The following is a 23,114-nucleotide window of genomic DNA, read 5'->3' as shown; positions in this document are numbered from 1 at the left end:
TATACTTCGTTATTGGTTAAGTGCTTCAATTGCCAGTTATGTTCGCTTGCTCTATCTTTCGGAATCGATGATCAGCTTGTTATTAATTAACAATTGTTCTTTAAATAAACTAGTGAAAGTCATGACATTAGAATTGCTCATACTAGACAATGTGGCAGTTTAAAAAAAAACAAAATGTTCTATCGATAGTAAGGCATTTTGCTGTGAGTATGTTGAACTTCAGGATTGTGATCGCACCTGAAATAAGTGTACGAAAGCGTTGGTGGTAAATTCAACCTTGATAGCTACACATCAAGTAGATGACATTTTGCGAGTAAATTGATGTAGCTATTCACATCAAGCGATGTCAACCGAATACAAGAATTAAAACATTTCAAGTTACGCCTGAAGCGTTCCGATTGGAGGTATCAGTTGCAATGTTAACTTAAACTCTACGTATTGGCGGTACGAATTGGTGCAGTCATAAGAGGATTTTGTCACCAGAGCAGGATGCCAGTTTATTAGTGTTGGCTAGAGTTCATCTTACACTTATTGGAGTCCAGTTGTGGCATGTCATGTCTTTTTACCGATGTTGATCAAGTCCTGCAGGTCTTGGACGATTTTTGAGTTTTAATAGCCATGGTTGAGACAATATCCTGGTTGAAAGGCTGCTTGGTGAACTCTTTGTAAATTGAATCAATGAAAGGTAACGTATTGGGTATCCGTAGGTCATGCAAAAGTTTAAAGGATTTATATTAACTCTAGTGGAGGATCAGTTCCTTCGGTAGTAATCGTACGGCGGTGAGGTAATTTTTTTTAGCTCCAGTCAGAGATCAGTAGCAATTCAGTAGTTATTTTTCTTCATTGTGCTAACCGGTGAAATTATTTGTTTTGTGATTATGATTAACGTCTTACGTAATTTCTTGCAATTTTTTATCTTTATGTTGACCATTTGTAAATTGAGGTATCAGGCTCGTTCATAATCATTGTTAAAGTTAATTATTTGCCATGTCGACTATTAATTATCATCATATTGTGAAATTCTGGTTATTGCAAACAATATCCCTGGTCAACACAAAGAAAAAAACGCGCTACAGAAAAAAAGCCAGTTTTGAAATCAGCAGCGAAAATGCTTTCCAGCCCACACAGGATGATCTCAGAACCATTTTTTTATGTTGACCAATGTAATTTGCTTTCAACGAGTACATTGATGATGTTACATCAACAAAAGAATTCCATGTGTACAGTTGAATTTTTTATTGAAATATCCTTTATTAATTCTTTTAAACTTAGACAAAGCAGTTCTCTGGGTGAGCGAAAGTAGTAGCTCGAGTTGAAGCCGCCGAGTTCCCATCATATCTTATCATAACAAAGTACTTCAAGTTGTATTGGTCCACGTGACTATACGTGAGTATGATTAGGAAGAGTCAAATAAAAAAGAACTATGTGAGTGGGCAAGTGGCTAGCGTTGATGGCGCCCGACACCGATACCACCATTGCCAAAAAGAACTCATATACATGGACTGTATAAGCAAAGAATCCATCTTAACACGCACTCCTCATGATTTTACTCCAGCAAACATTAGTATCATATATCTGAGGTAGTTTGGGATACAAATCCTTAATGAGGTTGGCCTGGAAGAGAGAACTATCACTCTGGTGAACTTGATCTAGGTCAAGGAGTAGGATGCGTCGCCAGGATGATCTTCTCATCTCAGCTATTTTTTATTAAACTTGCTGACAAGGGTAAAGGAAATTTTTAATAGATTTAAAAGTCAATCCTTCACGAACTAAAGAGATTTTCTAGAGAAGTTTTTCCTATTTATTCAGTTTGAGATAACATGTGAATCATAGGGACATAAGTGCCTATTACGTGCATAAGGCTTTTATCTTAGATTAGGTGATAATTAGACCTTTGTTTTATCGGTGCATATGACCTCGCTCATGTTAGAGTATTTAAGTCAACACATGAAAGAAAACTCGAGACATTCGGGGAGTTGTTACATCATAGTGACTGAGTAGCAGTTAATTGTGAGTTATTCCAACGAACTTATCTGTTGGGAATGTTGCTAAATTGTGTTGCTCATCCGACCTCGTACAAATACACATGCAAATTAACAAGTGCTTCCATTAAAGTAAACTGAGTGAGATAAGATAATCTTTGTGCATTTTTTTGAAACTATTTAATACCATCCCGACTTCCATACTTTGCACCAATAAGTGATGAATATTTCAGTTGACAGTAGCAAGACTACGTCTAGATCATGGGAACTGCGTTGAATTTAAACTTGCGAACATTTAAAAAAATTATTGCACGTCATGACAATAATTATAGTACCGGCAATTTTTAGAGTGGAAACTTGAAACGAAAACGAGTATCCTGAACAACTCATGAATAATTCATGTAAAGTACGCACAAACTGCCCATTATATTGCTTGCACTTTGGTACGTGTACAACTCATGCACTTACAGGTGTGCTACTCTAGTACTTGTGCTACTCTATAGTACTTGTGTTACTCTAGTACTTGTGCTACTCTAGTACTTGTGCTACTCTAGTACTTGTGCTACTCTAGTACTTGTGCTACTCTANCTGTCTCTTATACACATCTAGATGTGTATAAGAGACCTCTATAGTACTTGTGTTACTCTAGTACTTGTGCTACTCTAGTACTTGTATTACTCAGGCGCTTGCTCTGCTCTGGTAGGGTTACATGGGGCAGAGAGCGCGCCCCTTGTATTGATACGAGGTCGTTCTTGGTTTTGTTTAAAGTTACAACTAATGAGAAATGTATGATGTGAATAGAACACCAAAGAATTTATCAAATTTTTAATGAAAAATTAATTTCTAAAAAGTACCGAAATTGGCCCATTGCTCTATCCCTGGGGCAATATAGGCAATTGGGTTTGGGGCAAGGTCCCCACCCCAGTTCCATTTTCCATATTTTTTATTTTATGGATGATAAAATAACCCTTTACAGTTCAACATAATAAAAACGTAATATAAAATTTTACGTCCATTCATTTGTCAACAACTTGAAAAAGTATAACCTTAACTTGACAGAAATATATGCTTAGCTTAAAAAATCTATCACTGACGTGAAAAAATATTTCCTAGACATAATAATTAATATTTATCATTGACTGAAAAAATAAATATTCTTGACCAGAAAAAACTTCCTGCCTGTTCCGTCCATAATCAAGAAATTATGTGCTGGGAAATCGTACTTACTCTTAATTTCAGCCAACACCATAAAAATTCATCAACTTTTGGCTAATTAGAGTCAACAACTCGTGCCAAACTTGTTGGTTGAGGAATGTGAATACTCAAATTGTGTTTTGGTTTGCTTGTTGAAAGAAAGATTTATGTTTTGTGGCTCAGCAATGACTGCCATTCTCCTCACATCTGTACATGTTAGCGCACGAATATTTTTTGCATATCTTTAATGCACGCAGCTATTGCTATACTTCCGCATCTTCAGGGATGGATTTCTCCTATCTTCCTAAACAACGAACTGCAGCTTGCTTCACCTTGCGATTTTTGTGCTGACACAACGTTTTCACAACGCCATTAGGTAACATTAATAATAACATTCAATTTACATCGGGTCAAAATTTAATTGCAAAAGCTAATAGTCCAAGTTTGGACTCAAAATTACCCTACTAAACACTACTTTCAAAATATAATTCATAGTACCTACAAAAGCTTCAGATAAAGTTATCGAAAACAGTTTTATTTAGCAGTGAAATAATTTTTATTTGGGCTAAAACAGGTATCAGCAAGTAACTTACCAACGCAAACTCTCAGCAAGAGCCGCACACTTCAGCCCAGTGAAAATGTCGACCGGCGGTAGAGCGCACGGACCAATGTCTGACATAATAAGTGGGAAAACCGCTATGGGCCCATGACCCGCAGTTTTTAAAATAACCTATTTACATGGGAGAGATGGTAGATAGTGAAATGTACATGTATATTTAGATCTAAGTAGAAAGAGGTTCAGTTTTAAGATGTATGCCATGAGGTACATTAACGCTTAATTACTTAAATCTAAGAGAAGGAACCAATTAACAATCATGTTCTCGGCGAGGTTTGGATACTTGACATCAACCCAAACGAGAGAGTTAGAATGACCCGTCCCTACATATGAACCGAGCAGGGAAGAGATATTAAAGTAAATTGTTGAAGATAATTCAGTGTGTGACAAATTATACAGCGAAATATGTGAATTGCAAGGTAAACAAAATAGCTTTCCGACTGACTTTTCTAGAAAATTGGAGGTTATTCAGACCAATTTTTTTCCAAAAATCTGACAGGCGTTGCGGTTTGTTCCCTCACTTCGATGGTATAATATTGAACAAGGTTCAGAGTTGAAGTAAGAAATTAGTGTTGGATATCGGTAAGAAGGCGATTTGTGCGGAAAAAATTTAATGATTGTATATGGAAGTATATAGGTATATCCAATTCTGAGCTCTTGAAAAAGCTATCGTGGTTCAAAAAAATTTAATGATAGTATATGGAAGTATAGGTATATCCAATTCTGAGCTCTTGAAATAGCTATCGTGGTTCAAAAAAATTTAATGATAGTATCTGGAAGTATAGGTATATCCAATTTTGAGCTCTTGATCGAAAAAGCTATCGTGGTTCAAAAAAAATTTAATGATAGTATATGGAAGTATAGGTATATCAAATTCTGAGCTCTTGACAAAGCTAGCGTGGTTCAGGATTTTATTTCCGTTAGTTAGAAGTGCCTGTACGCAAAGTCGCAACGTGCCAGAACGCTTTATGTTGATTGAAGTTTTGGCTAACGACAAATTATGAGACTTGATTGCACTGAAAATGTCGTCCTAAACTTTAAATTTATTATTGCATTTACTAACGTAGCGTATTTGGGAGGGACGAAAATAAACTAGAAAATTTAAACTAAAAAACTTTAAAAAACTAAAAAATGTAAACATTTGGTAACTATTTTTGTGATGAGCTAAAATTGTAAGTTAAAATCGAAAACCAAACTGAATTATTTCATTTCCATTCGTCGTCTGCAGCGAAATGTCCGACGAGCTTGACAGGCTAGAGCTGAGTGGAGGCAGGTATGCGCTGGCGCTCTCAGCGGCCCAACAGAAGAAATATGTCGAAGACTTCACCGGAACGCGGAACAAAATGTTTCGCATCCATCCCTGCGGAACTATTGTATGTGAAGGCTTCAAGTACATCGAAAAAGATGTTTATAACTTCACGGTCAGTTTCTGTTCTGAAGAAGAATGAATCTACTTTCTTGAGTCTCATTTAAATTCAAAACAAATCATGAAAGTCTGGGTGTTCATGCTGTTCACATTTTTTCCTCTAAAATTAATTGTACTAAAATTCAAATTTGTCAACCCCAAGATAAATAATGCAATATGTCACTAACGAAAACGTTTTAAAAAAATAACTCGAATTTTCTTGGTCGTGATTCGATGGTCCTTCTCAAATCGTAGCTTAACCATATATCTGCAAGTGAATACACATACTTTGCGTCTCACGAAATTCGAGATTCAGAATGAAGGGTGGTAATAAATTTCATGGAACCATTGGTAGCTGCTATACATTTCTGCCGTCCGTTTTCAATGAAATAACATAGAATGAACCTAACTGTTAAATGACCATTAACCAATTTTACTTTGTTATCTACGCTAATAAAATTAAATGCGCGTTTCTATATTGTGAAATGAGTTTAATTTGTAAATGTTCTTAGTGCTTACTTGGAACACAAATGTTTCTGAAATGCTCGCCTCGATGTGTCAACGTGGTATGTTCCCCCAGTTTCGCCCAGACGACGTGTTGGTGATGTCATATCTCAAGTGCGGAACCACCTGGACGCAGGAGATCATCTGGAACATGATTTACAGCCCTAACCAGGAACACGCAGACACTGATGAACCTTTAATCACCAGGAGTCCCGTAATTGAGTGAGAATCTCCCCACTTTTTCTACGCATCGATGGGACAGATTATTTACAAACTAAATAACGCTCGTTGAAATAAATTTCGAGAGATCTTCAAAAATTGTGAAGAACTCGGGTAGACCTATTTGAAATGAACTACCTTAGTAATAATTGACCATTTTCCGATTTGAAATATTATTATAATGCAGTATATGTTTTGCAATTTTCACTGGAATCAGGGCTGACATGTTTATGATGGATGCGTTGAAAAAGGTGCCAATCGACCACTTTCTCAAGGACCCCATGTTCAGCCATTACAGAACCCGCTGCCCAAATCCGAATCCAAATCGTGGACTCCATCTTCAGGTAATTAATGTTTCAATAAAAATGTTAAATTGAGAATAGAACATTTATCACTAACAATTGACATCTTAGGTAAAAATAAATTTTTTGTTTAATTCATTTAATTTAACTGGGCATCATCTTCGATCTCATTCCACAGAACGTGATTAAAACTTTAATTAAAAATTTTCCCGTATATGTTTGTAATATAAATGCAAATCTAGACAATCTAGATGTCAATTGACAACTTCAAAGCAATACGGATGTTGATGTATTATTCCTAGTCTTGTAATATCATTCAATGTACACAATTTTTTCGTCGCAGTTCGTACGCTTAAGTTGCAGCAGATAATCTGATTGTTTTTAGATACAACATCATACGATAGAGTTCGTGAAACTCACGAACACGCTGTATCTGCTGGTACTGAGTAATAATACCATATTGCATATACCTGTGCTATCTCTGCTAGTACCGAATACTGTATATGCTGGTAGAGTGTACCATTCAGGCACTGTATCTGCTAGTGCGCACAATCTGCTGGTGCTATATCGTGCAGGATGAATGCATTTGCCAGAACTGTATCTGTTAGCACGTACTGTATATTAGTGAATAGTGCTAGAAGTTTGTATCTGCTACTGTTTTCAATATGCCAGTACTATACCTGATAGTACTGTATAGATGATATGCAATCTATTTGCTGCTGGGTTAAAAAAAATTGTGCGTTTTTTGACAGAAAATTTTGCAGTAGCGAAGCACACTAAGAAAAATGTATTGGTCATATTTCGAAATTTATTACTTACTGCGTAGGTTTGGATCTAGTGCCTCCCTCCAGTTGGGTAGTCCAGGCCATATACAAACTTGTGTTTCTCGTCAATTTTCATCTGTCATTTCCAATTAAATAAATTCTTTGTGAGCAAGTTGAACATTACCTATATATTTTAGGAGATGCTAAGCGAATTTTTATTTGTTTGCTGAATGGCAAAATTACCGTGTTGCTACATAAAATTATAATCTAGTCTGTTAATTTGTTTCACAGTTGAAAAATATTTATGTCGCTTGATCTACGCATAATTTATGCACTCTATTGCTTCCACAGCTGGCGGAGTCTTACACTGAACGACGAGTTCTCAAAACTCATCTGCCTTTCTCCTGCTACCAGCCTGGCCTTCTTGACAAGTGCAAGGTATTCACTCTAACTAGCCCAGCCTACTTGACAAGTCCATAGTATTCACTCTAACCAGCCCGGCGTTCTTTACACTGCAAGGTATTCACTATTCATTCTAACCAGCCCAGCCTTCTTAATAAGTGCAAGGTATTCACTCACACCAGCCCAGTTTTCTTGACAAGTGCAAGGTATTCACTCTAACCAGCCCGACGTTTTCTACACAGCAAGGTGTTCACCCTAACCAGCCCAGCCTTCTTGACAGATGTAAGGTTTCTAGTCTAACCAGCCCGGCTTTCTTCACAAGTGCAAGGTATTCAATATAACCAGGTTGACTCTTTGACAACAGCATTGTTTTCACTGTGGCTCGCCAGGTGTTCTTGGCAAGTGTAAGGTTTTCGCCCAGAAGTGTTAGTTATTTACTTTGTCGGCTTCTCGATGATAGAACAGGTACAGGTTATATTAACATGATTTCTACAGTGAAGAGTATTACTGCGATCAGAATGGGCAATTGGCATAACCTATGGGGCATAGGAGATTCTCACAAAACACATTAAGGAGGGTCTAGCCTCCAGAAAAACTTCAACATTTACTAACGGATCTTTCTGAAACTTCGCACATATATGTAAAACCAAAAAACAAACACATTTTGTTCGGACGATTTTTCGGAAAATTATTAGAAAACGTGAAATTCATAGAAAACGGACAAAAAGGGGGGTACTTTAAAAATCTATCTCCTCCTAGAGTTTTAAAGCTACAGCGATGAGACATGTACCATTCTATTTATAAAGACCATACCAATTCCCCCCCCTCTTCCCCCCATTTTGAATCCAAACTATGTACAAATCCAAAAAATGCTTCGTTACTCGATAGGTATGGTCTTTACAAATCGAATGGTATATGTCTCATTGCTGTAGCTTAAAAACTTTAGGAGGAGATAGGTTTGCCGTGACAATAAGTGTGAATGTTCAGTACAGCCCGACAAAGTCCCGCGCGCATTGCAACAGGCACTCAATTTAGCAAGGATACGGAACTAAACGTTACTGGAACTCGATTCCACTCAAGGATGGTGAGAGCGACTGCATGCACACCTCCTCGTGCGAAGCCAGGCGGATTACTGAGCTGTTGCTCAAGCAGGCACTGTATATAATATAAAGTACTATGAACCGAATTAACTCCTATCTACTTTGGCAGAATGTAAGCTTCAAGGTGAATATAAAACCTAAAAACGCCAAATTTGCGACTCGTAGGCTAGACCCCCCCTTAAAATTGTACGACCAAGGTGACATATTCCATGGTTGAACTATGTAAGGTTGACCCACGAGGATTTCCGTCTATCTGTTAAGCTTTCTTTTTACGTTACTGAGATCGAGAAACGTGAACAAACCCGTCATTCCCATGACGGATTGGTTGACTGGTTTGATCGCATTCCGGTGAATGGTAAATGCCTGTGACGTCACTGAGATCAGTGACGTCACAGGCAAACAACGAACTACATCCACAAAAATAAGCTTCTGATGGGTCAACCTTATACTAGTTCAACCATGAAATGAACCATTATAAGTAAGATAATTTCTGCTTGGGGATGGTCTCGGATGAACCTACACTTACGCGGTATTTGTAGGCAGTTCTCTAATTATAGTCTGTTAAAGTTAATTTGTATACACGCGATAGAACTAGATATCTGCGATGCTTAAGGGGTCAATCGATAATTAGATTACATTCGTAACTTGGGTTTGTCTGATCCGCAGGTGATAGTGTGCGTACGTCACCCAAAGGACGTGATGTTGTCGTACCAACATCACTGCCGCCTCATCAAAACTCACGGATTCAAGGGCACCCAGGACACTTTCATCAAGTACTTCGTGGAAGATTTGTGTGGGTGCTAAGGATATATTTGCTATCAAGGATGTGAATCAGGGAAACGATGTATACATCTTACAAACATTGAGTCAAGTTTGATAGCTTTTAGTCATTCAAGAACTGTTGAGTACTGGATGAGAGGTCCTGGATTGTAGTGACGTGAAAATATTTTACTTATTTTTTTTAATCGTGAGGTTAGCCAAATTTTATTTTATTGACTGTTGACTTTCGGAAAATCTTCTCGACACATCTTGAACTACGTAGTTATTTTCGTTCCGATGAAAATCATGAAAATTTGACGAGTAGCTATAAAATTTCAAGATAATTTAATTCCATCAATTTACCACACATAATTTAATAGATATCGCTGCTTCTGTCTTTAAGAAAATGAGCAGAGAGTGTCAGTTTCGTTGAAAACTTTCAATGCGGAGAGTTTCAGTTTAGAGTCGAAACCTTCAATTAAATGCTATTATTTCAATATTTGTCTATGGTAAAGTGTGACGCTTTGTATGGAACAATGGTCACATGGTTGCGTGTGACATGGCGTGTGGTAACTTGACCGCCTAAACGTTAACTATGCATTGTTGTATCATGACGGTTCTTGATGTTTATTGCAAGAGGCCTAAAATTAGAAGTTAGCAAATCCAATACTTGCCACTGATTCTCGTCGAGATAATGCTTGAACATGAGTATGCAAATCGCTGATATGGTATATTCAGGCTACTGAATCCTGCATCTTGAAGCTATTTTCATCCTGCTATGCTTTAGTGATAATTAAGGTAATGACTGTCCCTTCCAGTGGCATGGGGGTCGTACGCACACTTGCTTCGTGAAGCGCTGGAGTTCAAGTCTCACCCTAACATTCATTTCATCTATTACGAGGACATGAAGGCGGACATTGATACGGAGCTCCTCAAACTCAACGAATTCCTGGGCTTGAAACTCAACAGCGAGCAGTTGAACAACGTGAGTGAGATCGGAAGCCATTCAATTTAAGTTCTGTCAATGACATAAGTTCTCGAACTATGCTCACTAAATTTATCGATTCATGATAAGTACGATGAAAAAGTAATAAATAAAAAATATAATGACGTTGCATGTAGAATTAAGTAGGTCGCAGACATTAGCTGGATATATCGGCGCCAGAACGTGACACAACTATACACAAGACCTGACCCCAAGCAGCAGCCTCGTGATTTGCTATACAAAGTCACATTTCTACTTCCGTATCTCAACATCAATGTACACATTTAATTTTAATTGATTTCCGAGTGAATTTTTTTGCAATAAATGATTCCATATTACAAACAACTCTCTTACGTATTTTACATTTTTCAATCTTTCACCGGTTAAGATGCCAGGAGTAATTAAGTATCTCAATTTAAATTTTTCTATTTGCAATAATTTCCACCCAATGTGGGTACAGTGCATTGGGTGTATATTTGAGAAATTTATTGAGTGGGAAAAAGTTTTGGTGATTAATGTCTAAAAATTTGTTCATGGCATCTGCTCTGGTAACTTTTATGTGCGACATGGAAAATTTTCCTCTGAGAAAACCATCTGGTGTATATCTGGTGAATATTGACTGGTGTTAACATTAGTAACTGAGAATCAATGGATTTAACAGTGTGTGCAATAAGAAGGGGCTTAAATTTCATCTCTACCAGAGTTCACTTCTGTGAAATTTAAATCCGTCCTCGAGCAACCATACCAGTGAAAGGTTTTCCACTTAATGCAGAAACATGTATTATGCTCGCTTAAATCTGCATTCTTATTGGTATTTCAAAATAAAACGAATATTTTCGACACTCGATTACGCAAATTTCTCCCATCATTTCTGAATATATTGTTCAATCTCATATTATTAATGTATTAAATGCTAAACAGCAGTTTTATATGAATTCATTCATGTTTTGGCAAATTTCTGTTTAGCTATTCATTCACCACTGATAATAACAAGTTCCGCGATCAATTTATTATGTCTTGATACTCGATTGATGAACTCAATATAAACTTGAATTGATTATGCAAGAATTAATAACAATTGTTCGAGCTCTTTCACGAATTAACACAATAAAGTAACGTGAACGGCTTCGCGTTACTCATAATGCTGTAGAAATCTGTTGATGGATGATCATCAATAGCACCTGCGTCAAATATTTCCGTACACAGGTGCAGCAACAGACGTGTTTCGATAGTATGCAGAAGCTGGACCCGTACCGATTGATGGTCTCTGAAGTTACGGACAAACAAGTTGCGGAAAAAGATGGTCCCTTCATTAGGCAAGGTTAGTTCACAACATTTCGTGATTTACTACGCATAGCAAGATAAACTAGCACAGGGAATTATCCTGTCACTCATGCAATAAAATTTTAATTGTTCAAGTATTCACCGTTTCCATTATTGTTGGCGTATTTTTCTTGTATATAATTCAAATAACTCAAACTCTCCGCGACCTTTCTGTCGCTAAAAAATATTTCAATGGAAGCATATGAAATGAAATGAATCAGTAAATTCCCAAGATTGATGGTTTGGTACAAGTTTGTTCTATGCTGCATAACAGATACATTCATTTTCAATGCGTTTAGTTGGTTGGCCTCCGCGCCGTCGTTGTGTCCTGCAATAAATGTGCGAGTTACTATATAAATATAGGGGCTCCACACACTTGCGAGTCTGGCTATCGAGTCCAGGAAGTAGATTCTGATTCACGAACCGGACTCGGCGATATTTATCCATACACTTTACGTATCTTTATCTCGCGCCGTCCAGCTAGTCGCATGATAAGTGTCAAGGCAAGTTACAGCTTAGGTTATTTTATTATTAAGCAGCCCCTAGAAGATCAATTGTATTGCTCAATCGTTAAGTTAATGTAATATAATAAATATAATTATATTTTTCCCAAACAGGATAATATTGTGCGTCTAGGCTCAAGCTAGAACTAGCACGCAATATTCTGCCAGTTAGTCTCTATATAGGCGATCATTTGTCTCAATTAACTATGCCTTCCTACCATGAGTGAAGGCAGAGCTGAAAAAAATTAATGTTGAATTCATAGAAAAAATCGCTTTATTTTTATGTAGTTTCATATTTTATTCCTATTATGTTGCTAACTATGGTCTAATGGTTTTCATAATGAAGCTGCATTTTTGGCGAGAACATTACACTGTGACGGTGGTGTGTCGATCCATGCAGTCATGTGATGGCAATGAATTATTTTCTTGATTTTGATAACGTTTAATCACAATTTACGCCAACATATGGGCAGGAAAAGCCGGTGGATGGAAAGGCAAGCTGACTGCCGAGCAGGAAGAAATTTTGGATGACTACATCTCAAAAAACTTCGCTGACCTCGACCTCAAAGTCCGATACCTGTGAAGATTTTTGAATAAAATATTCACGTTAATTTTGACTCAGTGTTTTGCTTTATACGTACGGGTAAAATTAAATTCAGCTATTCGAATATATGTGTTTTTTTCACGGTAACGCTAAATAGAAAATTTCAGCTTCAAACATACCAAGCAGACCACGTTCTTCATGATGGCCATCTGATGCGTGCGTCGGTCTGTACACACAATAAGTCCGCAGGAGCTCATGTATACGCCGGAGGAAGATCTAATCCGGGAATATCAGTGCGTATAGGCTAAAAATAACATATTTTTCACTTCCTCTAGACAAATAAATATGGTGTGCGTAATAGACATTTTATAGTAAAATCTCTTCAACTTCGTATTATTTAAATTGTCCCTATAAGCCCTTGCAAAAGTAACGCAACCAATGCCGTTGATGTTACAATAATTCTCCTAACACTTAAATTTTATTATTATTTATTGGATGGTGCTTAAAAAAGTAGCTTGCCCTATTAATGAAGAGACATTAAATATCCCTGGCTGTTGAACATAATGTAATTGAAATAGGTATCGCATCGGAACAAACTTGAACACAAACGAGTCTTCGAAATTAAAGGCAAATCGGTAGATTCAAAATTTATGAAATACCTATTGACAAGTTTAGTTTTTATATTGAAGCCCATCCGGACTAGAAATATTTATCTTGATTAGTTACATCAAATGACCGAAATTGCGAAATCTCTCACGCACTGAAATAAACTGGTCATTTGGTTGAGACGATGTATTTACTGCATTAAATTGTAATGGTTTACCAATTTCTCTATTAATTTGAGGATATTTTTATTACCAAAATTAACTCTCCAGCAGCCTGACCCTAATCGTCTTAGTATGCAGGAAAGCGAGCCTAATATCGCATAACCTCCATTAAATTTGACAACAAATATCTTGGGCTAATATTTGCTGAGTTATTTGATTTTGGATAAACTTTTATATAATTTTGGCAAAAGTTACACGAACGGTTTGGTTGAAAATGACGTTCTGACTCGTGTCAATATTTTGCTGATACCTTGTAGTAGGAAATCACATGTCAAAAATTGGTTGAGCTCGTTAAAGGTATAATAATTGTACTTTTCAATTGTCTTCATCTAATAGATCCGCAAATTGAAAATGATCCATATCTTTTCCATTGTCAGGATATGTAATCATCTAAATTTTTAACTCTTCAGAATTTCAGCTCATCATCAAATGGAAAGAATTCCATAACAAGCACTTGTCATAATACCGACGCAAAGCCCAAGAATGATACTTTACCCAATAACTTTGTTGTTGAACTGTTGAAAACATCTTGGGCGACCTCATATCTCCAAATAGGAACGAATCATTCTGACATTGAATTGCGGGTACTTCTGAGGTTAGCCTCATAAAACCCAGATCTCAAATTTGGGGAATCTATTCGCCGGAATCCTGTACAGAATACAAGCATGACAAACATGGAGAACTGGGAACAGGGTAGCCAAGAAGCGCCAATGAGGTCAACCACTTCTGTCAACCACGTATGTTTTCTATTTTTTTTTCATATGGGAACACATGAAAATGGAAACATTTCACGGACACATAAATCCATCAAAGTTGTTTGAAGAATAGTTGGCACACTCGCTATCTTTTCATTATAACATAAACCTATTCAGTTTATGCCAGGAGATAACCAAACAAAGGGAACAGTGAAGTATTGGTCAGTCAGCACTGCAGCGACGTAGGTGTGGCGAGGTTCGACGAGTGCGGCAGTTCCATCTGCCAAGAGCCCGTCATTCCGCCCATGCCAGATATTGTCAGCGAAACAGGACACGTAGCACACCTTTGAATGCTAGCAAAAATCTGAACGTTAACACGTTTGCAAACAACTGTGACGTTAGTACTGAGTAAAAACTCGTCTCAAATCTTAGGGCCGTAGCCCACTTCTAGGATGAAGAGAACTCTGTAGAAGATCAGTAAAACATGGTAAAGGTTACAGTTAAAACTCATCACAACCATGTTTTGATTGCAATGAACGATAATACACTTAAACGCGTTTGTACCGGCGTTGCTTTTTGAGTTACCTACAATTAGGGACTGACATTCACCCAAAGCATGAAAAATTGCCCTTATTTATATCATTTATGGTCGCGTTGTGCAATGTGAACGAATAATGCTTAATGAAATTCATAAACGATGTGATCCCTTCGAAGATAATTCTACCTTCCTAAAGGTACCCAGCAAATTATTTTTAATTTGTGATGTTTTGGGTTAAGCAAAGAAGTAGATATCTACCCCATTATGGGAGTCGAAGGTGAATATAAAGGATCACTTTATTATTGAAGTCCGAAGGAGGTCTTCAAATGAAAATATCAACATTGTATTTTTCGAGACCTTTGATGCAATGGCATCACATAGAGAATAATATCCAATTTTGTCAAATTATTAAGGATAAAATGAAAATGAAAAAATTATTTCAAATATGTTGTAAATCACTAAAATGTTACGTGTGAACACTTTTTTACTGTGTAGTAATCGTAGTAAAGCATCATATTCTTTTTATTTATAAAATTTATCTTTTTTTTGATCAGAAAAAGATAATAATGGTGTGATGGTTGATATAAATGCTAATGGTGGATGTAAATACAATATCCAAAAAGGAGTCAACCGGCAAAAAAGCATGTGGCCTGATGTTAAATAATCCATACCTAAAATAAAAGGACTCATACTGGTAATTTTTTGGCAACGATCATTCTGTTGTACCTGTTAATAGAATGGACAAATACGCACTCTAATTAAGCATCGAAAAAACGCTCACTCCAAATGTTGTTGCACTTTATTAAGTTTTTGAAGCAACATAAAGAATAATTCCGCCCATTTATTTATACGAGCCAAGCAGAATTCGTCTCGACCAAAGATCCAGCAAGACTAACGATGTGTTCAGTTCATGGCATCACATCTGAATCGGTCTTTGTAAGCGCTTCTTCATGGAAATTATTTATTTAAGAAATGTATTGAAAACTGGGCGAGTTTTGGATCGTTTGAAATATTAAGGACCAATATTTTTTCAATTTATGGTGAGTGAAATGCTTCACGCCATTAAAGAATCTTATTCTGGACCAATTTTACTAGATAATTAGTTGTATTTATTATCATAAAATTTTCCGAATTTAAAGAGAAAATGTCCTAGCAATTGAAATATACTTCATGAAAGTAGATTCTTGCGATGGATGATCCAGTTAAAATTTACAGCCTGATCAATATAGGAGCTAACATTGAGGACCAAAATACCAATGTAATAAAAAAAACAATTACTTACAGATTATTGAAATCGAAAATTAACTAAAGCCTCAACGAAGACGATTGTTCATGAAAATGTTTTACACATTCTATTTTAAAGCTGTGAAATTCAAGGAATGGAAAATAGTCCGTTGATTTAAACAAACATCATCTCGAGCCAAATGACTCAGGAAAACATTCGTGGCTTATTTTGTTGCATTCATTTCTGCAGCGAAATATTGATGCAAATACCGATAGCACATGATGCTCAAATTTTTCTAATTTGGAGTGTTACGCCAGTAATCAGAGATACCAAAATATTATACCTGCAACTTTCATATGGAGATGTCGCAAATGATGGCATAATGGCAAGTAAGGATGGGAGCAAAGGTATTGTAGCGGTCCGACTTTCTGTCGTTCACGCTCTTCTTCTTTCTTTCTTTCCGACGCATTACTCGGAGCTGAAATTGGACCTGAGCCGGGGTTGGCTCACTCTCGATGGAGCCGCCTGCCTGGACGGGCGTGGCAGGACGCAGTATATGGTCAACCATTCATTCAAAACCAAGTTATTGATTTTGGTTACTTCAACCGTCGGCCATGGACGGGTGCGGCTGCAGGCAATCGGAGCTTAAGTGCCAGTCTCAAGACGGTAACGCTTCCGGCACTGTACGTCGCCAGGACATGGTCGATGGTTTGAACATTTCTCACACTCGTCGAACAGCGTAGAAGGAAGCTGCAACTTGTTGGCAACGTTGGACAGAAGTCAAGTTGTAATCTCGGCAAGCGCTGCGCTCCTCTGCTAGAATCCAACACCTTGAATAGATTTGACTGAAGCTAATTTCGCTGAACTGTGACTTCCTCTCTGCTACAACACCGGTGACTGTGGATAGGCCCAGCCAACTTAAATGTTCAATTTTACCTTAGTTCAACTTGACATTTCCGGTCTGATGGCTACATATGATTATTGGTGTACTTCTCATGAAATTGCCTGTTTATTTATACATATTGATCGTTAAATATATAGTTCATGCTTGCATTTATAGTCTGTTCATTCTATCTAACTATCCCGTTGGGGTAGCCCATATGTGTTGCCCCCTCTCCCGGAACAGTATCATACCCTTCTGGTGGGGCATCAGTCATCAAGTGCATGGGGCAAGTTTCTGGTGGCATCGATCATCAAGTGGGGCAAGTTTCTAGTGGGGCATCGATCATCAAGTGGAGCAAGTTTCTGGTGGGGCATCGATCATCAAGTGGAGCAAGTTTCTAGTGGGGCATCGATCATCAAGTGGGGCAAGTTTCTGGTGGGCATCGATCATCAAGTGGGGCAAGTTTCTAGCGGGGCATCGATCATCAAGTGGGGCAAGTTTCTGGTGGGCATCGATCATCAAGTGGGGCAAGTTTCTAGTGGGGCATCGATCATCAAGTGAGGCAAGTTTCGTTACCCAGCAACGCTGGCTAAACATGCTACGTCGGGTTACCATTCTAGTGGCATGACCGCGAACAATAGATTTCTATTTTCCAATAGTGCAACCAATACTTTGGAACACCAGGCCGGTGCTTTAAAACAATTTTCTATTACAATTTATTAATAAAAACACAAATGACAAGTATGTTCCAACAGCAGTAATATATCCTCTGCACTTTCATCAAGTATACATGAAATAATATGCGTTTAAAAATTACTTTTTAAAGACAACACTTCTGAAGAATCCACTGTCTTGGATGTTACACGTGTACAATGAATTTCTAATTTTATTTTCATATATGAAAAAATTATTTTTCAAAAATTTTATAACATATCAAAATTTTGTAAATTTTCAAAATTATTTATTGTGTCAACTGATTCATGCATTGTCTCCAACTTTATACAAGTGTGCCAAATTTCAGATCGATTGGACAGGTAGAAGTGTGTTAAATATCGATTATAAGATTTGTATGTAGCAGACAGACAGACAGACAGACAGACAAACAACAAGAAGTGAAGTTAAAGAGAAGTGTTGTAATAAAAATATTGCGCGGCATATTGTGAACGAATATTTATGTTGAGGTGATGTATGCTATGTTTTAAAGAGAAAGTTTGCGACACAGTTTTCTCCCGAGACAATATAATTTATGGATGAGAATTTCGAGGAAATTTCTCGATTTCTATCCATCTGTTGCAAGGATCATTTCTTTAGTGTTTTACTTTGCAACCAAAACCACTTGCACCCACAAAGCAGATGCAGTCGAAATATCTCCAGAAATACCAGAGATATTCCCTACTAATATTAGCTTTGTTTTTAATGCTCGGCGTTCGCATATGCTTGCTTAGGGTTGTCACTCGTACCAATTTTCCCTCATTACCTTACAATTTTGGGCGATATATAAAGTTTTGACTTTTCACAAGCATTGCCGGGTTATCCCTAAACCCCACAGTATTTGGTTAATATATTCGGTATTCGCTCTAATTAAACGAAAGCCCCCCAAAAAATTAGCTAATTCATACAACAGTGGATTTAAATTTGCCAGTTGCTTATACGAAATATATATCCATTAAAACATCGGGGTTTACCGCAATAGCAGGGTCAACTTGCTTCTATATAGGGTACCAATGCAATGCTGAGTTCACCAAACTATATCACAAAAATTTAATCAAATAATTTAAAATCAAACAAATCAAGTCTGTTTGATGTTTGGGAGCATGATTCGCATCATATTTTCCCTTCTCATCTGACTAGCAGATGTCATCGCAAATCAATATAGACGTGTCATGCTTCAATAGGTTGACGTATTCGTTGCATGACTATGAATAAATATATCTGTTGGTATTAAAAATAATATTAATAATTGCAACATTTTCGGTATAATCTGCTAGAATTTATATCCTTCTGTTAACATTTAATTTTTACTTCAACACTAAACAAGGCCAAATATCATTTATCTCCATTATTTCCGTGAAAGAATTTCCAATATCACAACACTTATCTTGATAGGAGCACAGAATGCTTTTCCAGGTATTTATTCGTGTGCTATTACGAATTATTAAACGAAAAACTTAATTCATATTCTCATACGAATTAAATTTCGTGTGCTAGTCTCCGACTTCATTCGAATTAACTTGCGTTGCCGAATTGTGCTGATGTAGGCTAATTAAAAAATGTTCATTTTTTAATTAGCCAAAATCAGTAACGGATTAATGTTACAAAAGCAGTAACGGATTTTATTGAAGCATAGTTCATAAGAAGATATTGCCATGAGGGCTACGGGCGCGATTTTGTAAGATCAATGTCTTGATTTCGTAATTTTAGACACCAGCAAATGTTTTTTCTTAACTGAAGTAGCGTCAATGTCGGAATAATGGCTCGATCCGTTTAAGAAAAATCAGTACCTATATTTCCTCTAAAGGAATTTGCTAGGAAGGCATCTGCATAATTTTTTTATGTAAGCAACTTTTATTTCGAAGCAAAAGTCCAGAAGTTGACAGAATTTAATCGAAGGTCGCACATCGTCGCAGTGTTTGAGCATTTCCGTCGCATTGCGGTACTTGAAAACTTAGTTCAGCGAAAAGACGGGTTGATCATGAATACCAGGTCTGTTTGATATCTGTTCAGGCTGACCCAATGAATTTTAGAGCGCTTCACTTCAGAAGAATTGTATTTCGCTGCCAATCACGGCAGTGCGTCGCGTAGAGCAAGGATTGGCAATGAATATATAATCACGAAGATGTCTGCTCTATTTTCACAACTGATTTCTGTCACAAAGAACTCATTTGTGAACTCAATTGATGCTAAATTCAAGAACATTCTGTTTCATTTTTCAAGGAACAATACTTTGTTTGAAAAACAGTGAAAAGCGGTCTTACCGGCGTTCCATAACCAGCCGCCCTGTGAATAATAACCGTTTGCCGTTTTTTCAGATGTTACACGGGTTTCTAGTGTAAAATTGGAATAAACACGGCAACACGGTGTTTATTTTCACGTGCCGGCTGGCTACTGAAACGCCGGTAATACCGTTTAACCGTGATTTTTCTAACGGTGTAGCAGCAAAAGAAACAAAGCATGACAGACAGTCGATAGCATGTACTGCCTTGTTCATTATTCCAAATAGACGACGGACTGCGCGGGCGCTATAATGACAGACATGCACGCGATTCTCCTGCAAATTCCAATATCAGTTTTGAATTCCATCAACTATATACCGAAACAGAGGGCTGGGCAGAAGCACTAGTCAGAAGAAGCCCAAATAATACAGCAATCAGTGTGTCGAGTGTCCTTCCATAGTGAGGTTATATAGTTTCGCCTCCATGCGCTTGGTAACAAACATATTACTTGCATTAAATTTGGAGTTGGGGACAATCGTTTTTTTGCGATATTGTTAAATGTCTCTAGGCTTCAATCATGTTTTAAAGCAAAGCTCTGTTGCTATTGCTCTATTATTACTGAAACAATAATTATAATATTTCGTAATTTTTTATTTTTCTTAAAGTTCTAGGTGATTTTTATGTTATTTTTATAAGATATAGATTCAAACTCATTCAAAAGTCAGATTAGTAAGCAATTATATAGTAGCAGCATTTAAGTGACTTTATTTGAACGTTATTAATTGTTAAGCAATATCGGACCCATTTCACATTAGGGTGAAGTGAAAAACAACTTTCTATGTTATACGACTTTAATTTCTCATGCTGAAATCAGAGGAACGAATTTCATTTAAAAAATTTCTAATATAACAATTTCCCTGCGTATCCAGAAATCCGTCTATAATTAAAAAAATTGATCTACGGCGTAATTTTATTTTGAAGTTCAATTTCCGAAAGATAACATGATTGTTGAGTTGATACTTCTGAATTTAAATGAAATGTTGAATATGAAATATTAAGCCTGATGTGATATGCTAACATGGATGATTTATGCTAAGAGGTTCTTCCAGCTTTACACGCGGCGGTATAAAATGCTGTAAACAATGAGATGATGTGAGTCGAGACATTGGGCTCCCTCCCATGAACTTCAGGTTCAGTTTTTCCAGTCGCGTTTTTCCGAATAAATTAATAGGGTAACATGGGTCAGAGGGCCCACCTCTTGTTTTAAACTAAATTTTTGATGAAGTTTTAATTGATACGACGTGGTTATTTGCTTTGTTCAAAGTTACAACTAATGAGTACTATATGTCAGGGAATTAGAAGCCTAAAGAGTTATAAAGTTTTTACTGAAACACTATTTTGTAAAAAGTGTCAAAAATGCATGGGCCCATTTCTCCACCCCTGCATGGGGCAATGGGCTCATGGGCTTGAGGCAAGGCGCCCAACCCTAGCTGGTCCCATTGCCCCAATTGCATATTTTCTGTTTTAAATATGATAAAACAACACTTTACAGTTCAAATAAAAAAAAATATAGTAAAAATATTACATTCATTCATTTATTAACAACTTAAAGAATCATATTAACTTTAAAAAAAAAATTTTCTTGGCGTAAATAAATCTATCACTGACGCGAAAAAAATATTTCTTGACATAAAAATATATATCCTTGACTTGTAAAAATGTTTCCTTGATTATAAAAAATATATTTAGTTGTCCAGAAAAAATTCGTTGCAGTTTCGTCCTTAAGCCAGATATTATGTGCGGGGGGTTCATACTTACTCGTGATTCGTACTTAATTAATCAACTTTTGGCTCATTGGTGTTGGCTGAAATCAACTTATGGCAAGGCAATTAGGAGTCAACAACTCGCGCCAAACTTTTTGGTTGAGGAATGCGAACTCTCATATTGTGCCACTCCATAAAATGTTTCAGCCTATCCTTGCCAGCCATTTTTTTTTTGTTTGTTAAATAGGCGATTTTTATTTTGTCGCTCAGCAACACTGATTGAAATTCTCCGCACATCTTTACATGTCAGTCCAAACATCGTTTATTGCATTTCTTCAAAGCGCGTAGCAATTGCTACTTCAGCATCTTCAAGGATGTAGTTATCGTATATTACTAAATAAAAAACTCCAGGTTGCTTCATCTTGCCGATTTGTGCCGACGCAACGTTTACTTGGCAATTTTAACTCTTTTTTAATTTGTCATTCCTAATTTTCTCCAAGACATTCTAAAGTTCAATTTCAGAATTGTTGGCTATATTGGTCTTCATTTTATAGTTGCGCTTCATGCTGTAGGGGAAAAAAGATATGGGGTCATAAATACGCATAATTAGAAACTAGAACATGCTGCCCGCAGGCGACAAATAAAAAAAAATCATAAAATATGAAGAGTAATTTGTAATTCAAAAACCTAGTCATAGTTTTGTAGAGGCATTGAGACAAATCTAATGGTGTTAATAACAAAAGACTTCACAGAGGATTATTGAGCCCACTATGGGAGCTCTGCCCCGTGATACGCATGGGCCCGTAGCATAGGTATCATATATCAATTTATATCGTGTCAACATATTATTTTAAAAGCTAATAGTCTAAATACTTGAACTCAAAATTATCCCTATAAATAATACATTCAACTGTTCACAGTACTTTCAAAAGTTTCATATAGAGGAATCGAAAACCGTTTTATTTGGTAATGAAAAACTTTTATCTGGGCTAAAACAGTTATTTGCAAGCAACTTACCAACGCAAACTCTTAGCAAATCGCAAAGCCACACACTTCAGCGAGTGAAACTGTCGACCGGCGGTAGAGAACACGGACCAATATCTGCCATACTTATATAGCGGGAAATCCGCTATGAGCCCGTGACCCGCAGTGGTCCGTTTGCCCCATGTTACCCTACCAAAAACAAACAATCGAGCACAAATGTGAGACCGCTAAAATAGTGTCAAACAAGTTTTTCTTAGTAATAGCTATACTGGAAACGCACAACATTAAACGTTTTAATCAATTCAATTTTTAAGCACAACTAAGCATATCGTTTTAACAACATTTCAACATTATCATCAAAAATGCACAATTTCAGGCTCTGACACTATTATTTTGTATGCCAGAACCCCAGTTTCAGAAATCATTCCTGAACGTCATAGAAACGAGTATTCCTAATATATAGTAAAACGAATTGATAAAAGTAGAAGTTAGAAACTTGTCTCTTGTTTGTTTTTCTTGAAAGTTTAACTCTTTGTTTATTGTGGATATTTTGACCATTGTCAATATGCTATTCGTTTATAGACTATAGGTAATGAGAGTTACCGTCAGCAAACCATGGAGTTGAGATCATAATCAAGTCATTCAAAATTTAAAGAAAGATAAA

The 23,114-nt window shown here is 36.8% G+C and overlaps 1 protein-coding gene across 4 annotated transcripts; it reads left to right on the top strand.

Moving 5' to 3' along the window:
* The first annotated feature begins 1,951 nt into the window (after positions 1 to 1,951).
* LOC108664841 (sulfotransferase 1C4) lies at positions 1,952 to 12,991 on the top strand. Of its 4 annotated transcripts, none has more exons than XM_047884774.1 (9): positions 1,952 to 2,010; positions 5,021 to 5,213; positions 5,778 to 5,923; positions 6,138 to 6,264; positions 7,338 to 7,424; positions 9,155 to 9,281; positions 10,066 to 10,232; positions 11,439 to 11,553; positions 12,532 to 12,991. In XM_047884774.1, exons 2-9 carry the CDS (start codon positions 5,025 to 5,027, stop codon positions 12,639 to 12,641), a joined length of 1,068 nt encoding a protein of 355 aa, XP_047740730.1. In that variant the 5' UTR covers positions 1,952 to 2,010; positions 5,021 to 5,024; the 3' UTR covers positions 12,642 to 12,991. The 4 variants fall into 4 exon arrangements, with proteins under 4 accessions (XP_047740730.1, XP_047740729.1, XP_047740731.1 ...); XM_047884773.1 differs by having other exon boundaries at positions 1,979 to 2,425; XM_047884775.1 differs by having other exon boundaries at positions 1,979 to 2,452.
* The last annotated feature ends 10,123 nt before the right edge of the window (positions 12,992 to 23,114 follow it).

This window comes from Hyalella azteca, unplaced genomic scaffold (assembly GCF_000764305.2).
Source record: "Hyalella azteca isolate HAZT.00-mixed unplaced genomic scaffold, Hazt_2.0.2 contig16162, whole genome shotgun sequence".
Taxonomy (NCBI): domain Eukaryota; kingdom Metazoa; phylum Arthropoda; class Malacostraca; order Amphipoda; family Hyalellidae; genus Hyalella; species Hyalella azteca.
The sequence above is the reverse complement of the archived record's forward strand: the minus strand, read 5'-3'. Positions and strand labels throughout refer to the sequence as shown.